The following is a 13,540-nucleotide window of genomic DNA, read 5'->3' on the forward strand; positions in this document are numbered from 1 at the left end:
TACACAAAGATGTATTTTTAAGAAGTGAAGCATTGTCAACTTTTAAATCGTTTTCTCTTACTAATGTATGGCCTCCCTGATAACAGGACTCTCTTGAGCAAAGAATACACTACGATACCTGATGTGAGTGGTGGAAAGCCAGAACCAAATCCCAGTCACTGCTCTGTCCCTTTCCTTCAGGAACTTGTAGCTAATGGAGTTGTGACCATAACTGAGTGTATTCCGTGCTACAAAGCCCTTTACAGGAGTTAGCCCAGAAACCTGGGCTTCAGGAGAGTAATGGAAAGTGAGGGACCGTGGCCAAATCCTTGGCCCTGCTTCAACTTCCATTTCTTCCTCTATAATACAAGAGGGCTAGACCAGAAATTCAGAGTTTCTTAAATTTTTTCCACTTGCGACTCCTTCAGACGCCATATGGAGTCACCCCACAGTTTAAGAAGCCCTTGGATAGAGAGAAGACCTCAAAGCTGGGAAGACCCGGGTTCAAGTTCTGCCATTACACATGCTGACTGTGTGCCTGGGAACAAATCACAACCTTTCCGGGCTCTAGGGTACAAATTGCCAAGGAAACCACAGGCTTGATCCCGCTCCCTATCCTCTCAAGCCTGCCGCTAGGTGGCGCTGCAGAGCACAGGACCTGGCTGTGTGGTCCTGGGCAAATCACTTTACCTTTGTTTCCTTCACTTTCCTCATCTGCAAAATGAGGATAATAATAATAACACTTCCTCCCCAGGGTCATTGTGAGGATCAAAATGAGAAAATCGTTGTAAAGTGCTTGGCACAGTTAGATGGGTGTAGACCCCATCTAGTGCTATAAAACTGTTAGCTATTTGATGATGCTGAGCAGATTTCCAAGTAGCCTTTGTTGATTTTTCTGTTATCTTAGATACTCAAGAGACTTGGTTATCGAAAACTTGTTCTACAGATTGGCAGAGGCAGAGTGGTACCGGACTCCTTCGCTTCGACGTCTTTTTCTTTGATTGTTTACAGGTACAAGAATTCCTTGAAAGAAGACATTAAGAGATCAGATCTTATCATTAGCCATGCAGGTATGGTCTCTTGGATTAAGAATCACATTGTGCAGAATTATACTAGAAATTCATCGCCCCTGATTGAGTTAGGCTTTTGATGAATAGCACTGACATAAAGAAGGGATTGGCAAACTGAGGAAGGTCCCTGAGAATGTTACTCATGTTTGTCCATTGCTAGAAGAGCAGTGAGTAGGACCCCAGCTCTCTAACAATGTAATTTTCCACATATGGAAGCAGGAACACAGGAAGCATGACACAACCTGGAGCGTCATGTGGCGAGGTGTTAAAATGTCAGTGTGTAAGGATTATTTTTTTTTTTAATTTTCTTTTTGGTTAGGCAGTGGGGTTAAGTGACTTGCCCAGGGTCAAGTGACTTGCCCAGGGTCACACAGCTAGTAAGTGTTACGTGTCTGAGGCCAAATTTGAACTCACGTCCTCCTGAAACCAGGGCTGGTGCTCTATCCACTGCGCCACCTAGCTGCCCCAGCGTGTAAGGATTATAAACAAAGAGGACTTGAGATCTGCTATATTAATAGAAGCTTCTAAGTTTAAATGCAAACTCTGCTTTTGAAACATGACACAAGCTTGAAAAATACATTTTGGAATTGATTTTATTGTGAACAGAATTCAGTCAATAATAGTCAACATGAAAGTTATCCAAGTTTATCTAGTCAGCTGGCTTTACAGTGAGGAAGGCTTGTGTTCAAGGATACGTCTGCCACTTTACTAGCTATGTGATCATAGATAGGTCATTTGATGTCTCAGGCAGTTTTAGATGTGTTGCTAATCTGCGTGAGTGGAGGAGATTTTCCACATCAGGAGTTCCCCAGGCTGCTTATATCAAGATGAAAAGTCAGCTCTGCCTTCTTCTCCCCCACCTTGGGAAATGAGTATATTATTCTGAAAATAGTCCTGTGGGGGCAGCTAGATATCACAGTGGGTAGAGCACCAGCCCTGGATTCAGGAAGACCTGAGTTCAAATCTGGCCAATGTCTAACATTTGACATTTACCAGCTGTGTGACCCTGAGCAAATCACTTCACCCAGTTACCTCAACAAAGTAAAAAAAAAAAATAGTCCTTTGAGTAATGTTGTAAATGTGACAACTGGTGGATAGGGTAGGGGAATAGGTTTTCTTCTTTCATCAGGTGCCTTTTTTTTCTGCGCTTTTAAGGGGGGAAATTTATCTGAATGGAGATTGGTAACAGAAGTCAAGGATTTATTTTACAAATGAATGATAACCTATGTGACCCAGCTCTTGACAGAGGGGATGGACTCAAGATGTAAAATGAGACATATGTTTTTGGATATGGAACTTTGGTTTTCTTTATTATGCATATTTGTTACAAGACTTTTCTTTTTCTTTATTTCTTTTACACTGGGGGTGAGGTGGAAAGGAGAGAAGATAAATGCTTGTTAATTAAAAAAGAAAAGAAAAATTTTAAAATGTCTGCAGAGTTCCCCTCCCAACCCCTCATCCCCTGTGCAAAGAGTGATTTCTAAAGTAAGGGAGTGTCCAGTTTGACAATTGGAGTTATTCCTCATCTCGTGTCCACATCTCATGTCCATGAAGGTCTGTGCTGCTGTCAGGCACTGTGTTTTGGAGAGTACCTCTCTCCAAAAAAGTGGACAAATGGAGGAGCAGCTGCCCTGGGTCTGGGCTCCTCATGCCTCCCCTCTTCTCTGTCTTCCTGGGGGACTTGACCATTGTCGACCCAACAAAGAGTCAATCCCCAGAGAGAGGCTGTTGAGAGGGAGGCTGTTGACGGTTTTCTTGTTTGTTTGTTTTTCTCCCCCATCTCCATGAGATGAATGTGTAGGACTAGTATTTTTTCCGCTCTTTTGCTACAAGACAGGTGGAGAAGAAGCTGAACAAACCACATTGTTTGGAGTTTGGATTTCTCTTTCTAGGTGCAGGGAGCTGCTTGGAGGCCCTGGAAGAAGGGAAGCCCTTGGTGGTGGTCATAAACGACAAGCTGATGGACAATCACCAGTTAGAGCTGGCCAGACAGCTGCACAAAGAAGGGCATCTTTTCTATTGCACATGCAGGTAGGCGGCAGACTGGCCCTGACTCTTTGGAGGCCTGTGCTCATCTGGCTGCCCCCTGCTGCCCCCCCCTCCTCTGATTCATTGAGCTCTTCCTTTCCCTCCTGCCCAAAGACCTATCAAACCCCCCAAAACCCTATACCGTTGACATACTTCAAAGTAGCAGCTAGGTGGGAGCACAGGTGGGCCTGGAGGCAAGAAGACTTGAGTTCAAATGCAGCCTCAGACATTGACTAGCTGGGTGACCTTGGGCAAGTCACTGAATGTCTGCCTGCTTTGGTTTCCTCAACTGTAAAATGTGGGATCCTAAGAGCACCTACCTCTCATGGTTGTTGTAAGGAGCAAATGAGAGAAACTGTAAAGTGCTTAGCACAGTGTCTGGCACACAGCAGGTGCCGTATAAATGGGCCCTTTTTTCATTGTTATTGGTGCTTTGGGCATATGTCTCTGTGGATTGGGAGATGTGTGGCTCTTCAGAAAGACAGGGGTTTTTGCCCTCCATAAGCCCTCTGGGGCCCCTGAGTAAATGCTAATGTGTTTCATTGCAACAGGTGTGTTAGAATTTTGGGCTGGCTCCTATGATCACAGTAAGAGTGCATGCTGTGTGAGCAGGAGAATGAAGACAGCAGCTGTCACCTGTGTTGTGTTTGGGTGTCTTGGCTCCTGCCGCTCATGACAGCCCAGGGAGCTAAGTTCTCCATTGTATAGATGAGGATGCTGAGGCTGGCTGTGGACCCGGGCCTCTGGATGCCAAGTCCCTTCCTCTGGTGTTTGTGGCCCTTAGTCTGTAGTGAGGCTTCATGACAGAAGCCTAAACAAGCCTTGATTCCAGGGTTTCCTGCTAGAAAGTGATGAAAGCTATGAAGTAGTAATCCCCAGCTTATTTTCCTATCTTCCTTGAGTTCAGCACTGGACTTAGCACCGTCTTGTTCTGTCCCGCCTGTCTCTTAGGAAACACATATTATATCCCCATAGATGTTCCCTCAAACTTCCTAAACCCCCAGTTCCTCAGCTTCCTTCAGACTTATGGTCTGCTTCTTCTCTCCACCTCAGCCACACATAGGAATGGTCACCTGCTGGGTCTCCCCATTACCCACAAATTCCCGTCTCTGTCCAGAATTTTTTTTTTTGGTGAGGCAATTGGGGTTAAGTGACTTGCCCAGGGTCACGCAGCTAGTGAGTGCTATGTATCTGAGGCCGGATTTGAACTCAGGTCCTGCTGACTGCAAGGCCGGAGCTCTATCCACTGCACCACCTAGCTGCCCCAGAACTTTCTGTTTTTCCTGTGCGTCACCCCAAGTACTTTCTTGGGCCAGTTACCCCTGCTCTGACTTCAATTTCCTCTCTGTCCAGTCTCAGCCCACTCCCTAGCAAATTCAAATCTATGCTGTCCTCTATTCTTGAATCCTTTGCCCTTCTGTCCTATCACGGGTCTTCTGTTGCCAAACCCAATCTTTGGAATATTCCCATCATCCACAGGACAAGTGGCTGAAGGCAGCTAGAGGATGTCTCACAATCATGCCAGCTGGGTTTGTTTCAGATTCAATTATTTAACCTCAACTGGGCCTTTGCTTCGGAAAGTCAGGTCTTTGATTCCTGGCTGATTCTCTCTCTCCTCCCAGAATTTCTTCTAGAGCTTTGCTTCTCACACTTCCTCTTTCCCTTCTATTTTCCGCTGAGAATTTGGCCTCTTACTTTACTGAGAAATTTGAGGCTGTTTGCCACGAGCTCTATCTTTTCCCCTTCTCTCCAATTCGAGTCTCCTGGGAGCTACTCTGTAATCTCTCCTCCTTTCTCTATATGGACCCTTCATCCCGAACCCTCCCTCTTCTCCAACAGATTGCACCCTCAATTATCCTCCTATCTCTCTATCACTCTCCTACCATTCTCCAAGCCTTCCTGCCTTTAACCATGTACAAGCCTGTCCCATCCTTCAGAGCCTTTCCTAGGCCTTCCATTTTGTCCAATACCTCTGCTCCCTTTCTCAGCCAAACTATTGGAAAATGCTGTCTGCATTCACTGCCTCCACTTCCTGTCCTCCAACTTACTCCTCAGCCCTTTATAATCTGGCTTCCAACCTCATTCCTAGACTGAAACTTCTTTCCAAAGTCATTGGCGATCTCTTCATTGCCAGACGTGATGGTCTTTTTTTGACCTCTCGGCAGCCTTTGCCGGCATTGTCTGCCCTCTTCTTCTGCCTTTTTGTGATGCTATTCCTGCAGGTTCTTCCTTTCTTTCCATCTGTGTATTCTCATCTCCTTTGCTGTTTCATCATCCATATCACCCCCCCCCCCGCCCAACAGTGGGGATTTCCCAAAATTCGGGCCTAGGCCCTCTTGTCTTCATCAGTTCTCTACAAAGCGTCCCCAAAGCCACACTCACACTGTGGGGACCCGCCGTACACGTCTCTTCAGCCCCAGTCTCTCCCTTGAGCTTTGGTCCCACATTACTAGTTGTCTGTTTAACATCTAGATATCTCTTTCAATTCAGTATGTCCAAAATGGAATTTATTTTCTTTCCTCCTAAACCATTTTCCAAACTATGCAATTTCTGTCAAGGGCACTACCATCCTTCTCGTCCCCTGGCTTTGTAACGTTGGCATTTTTGTGCCCTTTCTACCTTCCTAACATCTCTCCCGCCCAAACCCTTCTCTCCACCCACACAGCTATCACCTCTCGCCCAGATTATTGCAACAGCCTCCTAGTGAAGCCCACTGCCTCAAGTCTGTCCCCATGCCAGTCCTTCCTGCACACTACCACAGGCAAAGGAATATTCCAGAAGCACAGATCTGAGCATGTGACTGCTCTGCTCACTCAGCTTCTTATTGCCTCTAGGATGAAAACCAAACTCCCCCTCCTATGCTTTGTAATACTCAACAAACATGCAACACTCAGTCTCCCATTTCTGTGCCTTGACACTGGCCATCGTGTGAGCTAGAAATGGCCTCCCTCCTTACAGGCTCCTCACAGAGGCCCTGAACTTCTTCAGGATAGAGTTTAAGCTCCATTTTCTACATAAATCCTTTCCTGATCCCCCTAACCTCTAGTGCCCTTTCTTCCATATGACTTTTTTTTTAACTACTTACAAATGGGGATTTGTTTAATGTATCAAAAAATCCAAATATATACTTTTCATATATGTGTATTCGTTTAGCACAGTGCATGGCAAATAGCAGGTGTTTAATCTATGTTTGTCATTACGATATATACGTTATTATATATACCAGCTGTGTCCACTATGAGCATGTAAATTCTTTGTTAAGCCCTTGGACTGATGTCCATAGTACCTATCACTGTGCCTTATGAGGAGCCAGCACTGACTGATGAGGAAATCAGCTGGTTTCTGGAGAGCGAGGTCACTTCCCACCTGCTTTGAAGAGTTATTCTTACATGATTTAATTTTTTTCTGATAAACAATCCCTGAAAATATATGTAAAATATGTTTCTTGTGATGTCAATAGTTGGCAGTTCCGTGGTTCTGTTATTGTGGGTTCTCTCTGGATAGACCAGGATTACACTCCCTCTGACTTAGAAGAGGGTCTTCAGGAGTTCCCTTAGCCCACCTAAGGATGGGTCTGCATTTCTTTTCTGAACATTTTCTCATACAACCTCGGTACTCCCCTTTGGCAGGCCTGTACTCAAAGCCCTTCTTCCTTGGTAGTTTAAGTATTATCAAAGACAGTACATTCCAATCACTTAAATTTTAGGAGATTTCATGAACCCCTTAAAAAAATTGCCTTGAAAAAGAAGACAGCCCAAGGTGTCGCCAAACCCAGGGGAGTCACTGGATTGGAAGCTCTTTAGACTTCTCTCTTCCTAAGTTTGGGGGATCGGGGGAGGGGAGAAGGGCGGAGGTACAGAGAGCTGGAGGCAGAGCTCACTGCTCCAGTTGGCAGGGGGCAGGGCCCTCAGTGTCTGCTTGTCGACAGATTGAGGATCAAGTCTCTTGCAGAGACCGTCAGTTAGTCCTCGTTGATGGAGTGGGCCAGGAGAGATGGCAGCTTTGCCAGGCTGAGTGAAACAGAAGAGGAGGCAGGAGGAGGGCCTGGCAGGTCACTTGGTTGGCTAATCCTTGCATAGGAATGGAGTGTGCTTTATAGATTAAGGGTAAACCCAGGCTGACATGATTCTATAAGAGGAAATTAACTGTCACCTTGCTAACTGATTTATGCAAGTCCACTTTGGCTTATGGGAAATTCAGCTGCTTTGGGCTTGACTCTTTGTCATCCAAATGCTAACCCAAGGATTGCACCTCAGAGCCAGAAAAGGCTTTTGCCAGCAGGCTGGGGTTTGGAGAAAGTGAACTGACTTTCCTGATTTACAGAAGCAGTCTATGCACAGGGTTGAGTCCATGTCGACTGGCAGCCGGCTCCAAGTTTCCCCAGTCCTTTCCAACTTCTTCCAGTGTCATCTGACTGAAATAAAAGCCAGCAGCCCTCCTTGTATTTTCTTGCCTAGAGGCTGATGTATTTTAGGCATGGACAACAGGCATCTGTGTCTCTCCTAATGTATGTGCCTCAGCTACATTCCTCCAAGTGTTTGCTTGGTGGTGTTGCTTAGGACGATCCTGGAATATCACACTCGTGGCAACTGGAATCCAGACGTGCGAGCATTTTTATTTATTTTAGTTATTTATTTTTTTAAATAATATTTTCTTTTTTCCCTGAGTTACCATGTGAACATTTTTAAAAAATGGTTCTAGCCAAAGGTCACCATTGAACCTCAATGAAACTCATTAAATTTGCTCAGCAGCTACCTGAACTAATTATTTCCACGCATAGACTGTCACCCCCTTGTCCTGGTCTCCATCCTCACTTGGTCTGTTTGTTCCATTCAAGTGGTCCTAGTTAGGGTGGGATCTGTTTTTCGAAGTCTGACTGTTTTTTCACTTTGCATTTTTTCAGAAAAGTCTTTCCAGGTTTGCTTCTCTTTATACATGGTTATCTTTGTTGCCATCCTCACCCTTTCCCACCTGTTGGCCATTGAGGGTTGAACTTCCCAGTTGTTTATAGTTATGAATACCATGTTAAGATTTTGATGTTACAGATAAAGAATAGAATTTCTCAGGATAGAAAGAAAGTGGGATGAGAATCCTAAAACTATGTTCAAGGCTAAGAAAAAGAGTAAGACAAACCTAAGAAAATACAGGCAAGGCATAGTTGTTCAGCAGCCTGGTCCCATGCGCCCCTGTCCCCCCAAATCCAGTTCTCCTCATGTCGTCTGGCCGTGTCATTTGGTTTTATTTACTGCCTTTCCACCAATTTAACTTTTGACCATCTCAGTTTTTACCTGCTGTTTCCCGAGGGTAATTCATTCCAAAGCCATCTGAGTACAGTGTCCTGAGGTAGCATTGACCAAGCCTCATCTTTAACCAAAGCAGCTCAGTGGAGGGAAGTGAGAAAGGATGCGTTGGATTGACACAGAGGGGCTAGAGAAATAACGGTTTTGTTTTGGATGTGAAACCAGACCTTCTCTAGTGGGCGCTTCCACTGTATGGAAGCAGAAACCCATGGTGAAATCTGTTGTACAATTTGAAAAACGCCAGGACTGTTGGTGAGAGTTTGGTGTTGCCACGGAATGGGCAGCAACTGCACTGTTGGGTGGCTCCTGTAACCTAATGCTTTGCTCTCTCTTTTTGTTTCAGCACCCTTCTTGAGCTGTTAAAATCAGAGGATTTATCATCATTGAAACGTTTTCCTCCTGGCAAGCCAGAGATATTCTCTGAATTTTTGGATCAAGTTGTGGGATTGAAAAAATTAATGCCAACCTCTCAGTCTCAATCTTTTTGACCCATCCATGGGAAAACACATAGATAGACACATAGCCAAGCCTTCCTGGACAATGCACTCCTGGCTTTAGTGTATTTTTGCAGTATGACGTGTCCTTAATAAATTTTCTGCATCTAAAGGCTGCATTTGAAGTTTCTAGTGTGAGCATTTGTAAATGTTCGCTCAGATTATTCTAGCTAGTATTGTCTTTTAGCAAGTGCGTCCCATCAGCACACTCATGGTAGCCAGAGGGGCACAGGGTGTGTCCATGGGGAGATTTTTAATGCCTTTTGGCTTTTGAGAAACAGTCTGTGGAGCTTGACGGTTGGTGCCCCCAGCAATGTCCAAGGAAGAGAAAGCCAAAAAAGTTCTAAAGGTGCTCCACTGGAAACAATGAATGAACATGGGTGCTCATTCACCTAGTTTGATTCACGACCTCCCAACTTCCTCCATTTTACTGCGAGCTTCTGTCTCTCACGTAAGCCTCTGACAGACCTTTATTAAGGCCAGCTATGTGCCGGGCACTGTTCTTCACACGGGGAATACAAAGACAAAAAATGACCTAGGCCCTGCCCACAAAGGGCTTACCTTCTACTGGGTGTGTAGAGTTGGGAAGGGGTACAGCATCTACATGGGTAAGTATCATGTAAGGCAGAGAGTAATGGGGCCCCTGGGGCGGAGCAGAGGGCTCTAGGAACATCTGAGGAGGTAGGTCACACTTTCAGCTGGGGGAATGAGGGAAGGCACCAGGAGGTGTGAAACCTGAGCCGAGCCAAGCCTTGAAGGGAGAGGAGGAATCTGACAGGCAGGGCTATAGAGGGAGTGCATTCCAGGCATGGCACAGGGCATGCTGAGGAGCAAATGTAGCAGGAGCAGATCAAATTGCCTGGAGGCACTGTGAGCCCTAGAAGGGTTTCAAAGATGAGCTTCCTCCATTTAGTACTGTAAGCCTTGGCTGAAGCAGAGAGAAAACAGAAAAAATCAGGCTGGTGGGATTGAGTGCCCCACGCAAATTCTGATGTTGGGGAAGCCATTCACAGTAGTGTCTTCATTGAAATCAGCTGCCTCCCCAGCTCTCCTAGAGAAAGTGGAAACTGACCTTACAGCCCTTTCCTCCAGATAGATTTATATATAGAGATGGGGAAACATGCCTGCCTAATCTCTACAAGCATGGGGGGCTTAGGGAGGGCTGGAATTCAGTCAAGTCCCCATTCCATACACTTATGGTGAGCACTAGTAGATCAGATCATCTACGTTTTAAAACATTTTCCTGGCAGCCTACCTAGTATTCCATGGCTGATTAACTTTCCCTGTTAGGGGCCCATGGTGAACTCCATTGGCCTTAGGGAGTTCTACACTGCTGGTAGAATGTGGTAGCTCAGAAAACTCGTGGGTTTCAGGGGGAAACCAAGCAAAAGATGTGCCATGAGATCCATTTACCCTAAGGAAGAACAGATGGTACTACAATTCTGTATGTATTTTATGCCCCTGTTTCAGGAAAATGGAAAGAATCAGTGATTCTGGGCCCTCTGAATCCAGGCATTTTCCACTACAGAAAGATGGTGGCATGGAACTCAGGTGGGATGTTCAAATTGTCACAGCTCTTTGATGTGATCTTACGAGATTGTAAGACAGTAAGTGTTTTCCTGATTTCCCCAAAAGGGAAGAGAACAGAGTCTGTATATCAGAGGCCAATGAACTTGACTTATATCCCTGACAAGAATGAAACACAGATTATTAAAGAGCTGTTTGATGAACTTCTGGATAGCAAAGCAGCAATTATAACTCATGAATCTGTCTGTTAAAAGGTTAGCACCTCTATTATACTGTGAGCTCCTCCATTATCCTGTGAGCCCTTCCATTTTACTGAGCCCCTCCATTATACGGTGAGCCCCTCTGTTATATGGTGAGCCCCTCCATTTTGCTGTGAGCCCTTCCATTATACTGTGAGCCCCTCTATTATATGGTGAGCCCCTCCATTATACTGTGAGCCCCTCCATTTTACTGAGCCCCTCCATTATACTGTGACCCCTTCTATTGTATGGTGAGCCCCTCTATTGTACGGTGAGCCCCTCCATTTTACTGAGCCCCTCCATTATACTGTGACCCCCTCTATTGTATGGTGAGCCCCTCTATTGTACGGTGAGCCCCTCCATTTTATTCTGAGCCCTTCCATTTTGCTCTGAGCCCCTCCATTATACGGTGAGCGCCTCCATTTTACTGTAAGCCCTTCCATTATACAGTGAGCCCCTCCATTTTACTGAGCCCCTCTATTATACTGTGAGCCCCTCTATTATTATTTTTATTTTTATTTTTAAATTTTTTTAAAATTTTTTAAATATAAATTTATTTATTTCTAGCTTTCAACATTCACTCCCGCAAGTTTTTGAATTCCAAATTTATACCCCATCTCCCCCCTTCTCCCACCCCAATATGGCATGCATTCTGAATATCCCTTCCCCTAGTCTGTCCTCTGTTCTTTATCTCTCCCCTTCTCTTATCCCCTTCCCCTTCTATTTTCCTGTAGGGCAGGATAAACTTCTGTACCCCATTTCCTGTATTTCTTATTTCCCAGTAGCATGTGAAAGCATTTTTTAAAAACATATGTTTTTAAAACTTTAGGTTTCAAATTTTCTCTCTTCCTCCCTCCCCACCCACCCTCATTGAAAAGGCAAGCAACTCAATATAGGTTGTACATGTGCAGTTATGCAAAACACTTCCATAGTAGACATGTTGTGAAAAACTAACTCTTTCCCTTAATCCTATTGTGCCCTCCCATTTATTCTATTCTTTCTTTTGACCCTGTCCCTCCTTGGAAGTATTTACTTCTGATTACTCCGTTTCCCAATCTGCCCTCCTCTCTATCATCCCCCTGCTCTCTTGTCCCCTTCTCCCCCTATTTTCCTATAGGGTAAGACAGATTTCCATACCCAATTGAATGTGTTTGTTATTCCCTCCATAAGCCAAATCCTATGAGAATAAGATTCACTCATTCTCTCACCTTCCCCGTTTCCCTCCACTGTAAGAGACTTTTCTGGTTTTTTTTTTTGTGAGATAGTTTACCCCATTCTACCTCTCCCTTTCTTCTTCTCCGAGTATAGTCCTCTCTCATCCTTTAATTTTATTCTCCAGATATGACCCCTTAATCTTCAGCTCACCCTGTGCCCTCTATCTATCTATCTATCTATCTATCTACATATACATACATATAATTTTTTCCTCCAACTACCCTAATACTGACAAAGGTCTCATGAGTTATAAATATCATCTTTCCATGCAGGAATGTAAACAGTTCAATCTTAATAAGTCTCTTATGATTTCTCTTTCCTGTTTACCTCTTCATGTTCCACTGGAGTCCTGTATTTGAAAGTCAAATTTTCTATTCAGCTCTGGTCTTTTCATCAAGAATGCTTGAAAGTCCTCTATTTCACTGAATGACCATTTTTTCCCCTGAAGGATTATACTCAGTTTTGCTGGGTAGGTGATTCTTGGTTGTAATCCTATCTCCTTTGCCCTCCAGAATATTCCATGCCCTGCGGTCCTTTAATGTAGAAGCTGCTAAATCTTGTGTTATCCTGATTGTGTTTCCACAGTACTTGAACTGTTTCCTTCTGGCAGCTTGTAATATTTTCTCCTTGACCTGGGAACTCTGGAATTTGGCTATAATATTCCTAGGAGTTTTCCTTTGGGGATCTCTTTCAGGAGGAGATCTGTGGATTCTTTCAATTTCTATTTTGCCCTCTGGTTCTAATATATCAGGGCAGTTTTCCTTGATAATTTCTTGAAAGATGATGTCTAGGCCTTTTTTTGATCATGGCTTTCAGATAGTCCAATAATTTTTAAATTCTCTCTCCTGGATCTATTTTCCAGGTCAGTTGTTTTTCCAATGAGATATTTCACATTGTTTTCTAATTTTTCATTCTTTTGGATTTGTTCTACTGTATCGTGATTTCTCATAAAGTCACTATCTTCCAATTGCTCTATTCTAATTTTTAAGGAAGTATTTTCTTCAGTAAGCTTTTGGACTTCCTTTTCCATTTGGCCAATTTTGCTTTTAGGGCATTCTTCTCCTCATTGGCTTTTTGGACCTCTTTTGCCATTTGGGTTAGGCTATTTTTTAAGGTGTTATTTTCTTCAGTATTTTTTTGGGTCTCCTTTAGCAAGCTGTTGACTTGTTTTTCATGATTTTCTTGCATCACTCTCATTTCTCTTCCCAGTTTTTCCTCTACTTCCCTTACTTGCTTCTCAAAATCCCTTTTGAGCTCTTCCAAGGCCTGGGACTGATTCATATTTTTCTTGGAGGCTTTGGATGTAGGAGCTTTGACTTTGTTGTCTTCTTCTGGTTGTATATTTTGATCTGCTTTTTCACCCAAGTAAGATAATATAGTCTGACTCTTTTTTCTCTGCTTGCTCATGATGCCGGCCAATTACTTGAGTTTTAAACTCTTTGTTAAGGTAAGAGTCTGCTTCCAGTGTGGAGAGTGTACTGTCCCAAGCTTCAGGGGTTTGTGTAGCTGTTTTCAGAGATACTTGTAGGGCCCTGTAAATTTTCAGTTCTTCCAAGGTGGTATGATAAGGGGCGAGGTGTTTACTCCTTTCCCGGCCTGTGACCACAGGTATTCCTTTCTGTCCTGTAACTGTGAGGAGGGGTTCCTCTCCACAGCCACTACAAGCTCCACCACACCAGCGTTCCTCC

At 44.2% G+C, this 13,540-nt stretch overlaps 1 protein-coding gene across 1 annotated transcript in view; it reads left to right on the forward strand.

The window, feature by feature from the left end:
- The window catches only part of ALG13 (ALG13 UDP-N-acetylglucosaminyltransferase subunit), a 65,224-nt gene that overhangs the window by 1,055 nt on the left and 50,629 nt on the right, over positions 1-13,540 (forward strand). Inside the window, exons 2-4 of the mRNA XM_078147907.1 lie at positions 887-1,049; positions 2,942-3,080; positions 8,721-8,863. Of these exons, the coding sequence (XP_078004033.1) occupies positions 887-1,049; positions 2,942-3,080; positions 8,721-8,863 (445 nt within the window). The remainder of the gene's footprint in view (positions 1-886; positions 1,050-2,941; positions 3,081-8,720; positions 8,864-13,540) is intronic.

Source organism: Phascolarctos cinereus, unplaced genomic scaffold (assembly GCF_003287225.1).
Source record: "Phascolarctos cinereus isolate Bilbo 61053 unplaced genomic scaffold, phaCin_HiC Scaffold_8;HRSCAF=390, whole genome shotgun sequence".
Classification (NCBI taxonomy): Eukaryota; Metazoa; Chordata; class Mammalia; order Diprotodontia; family Phascolarctidae; genus Phascolarctos; species Phascolarctos cinereus.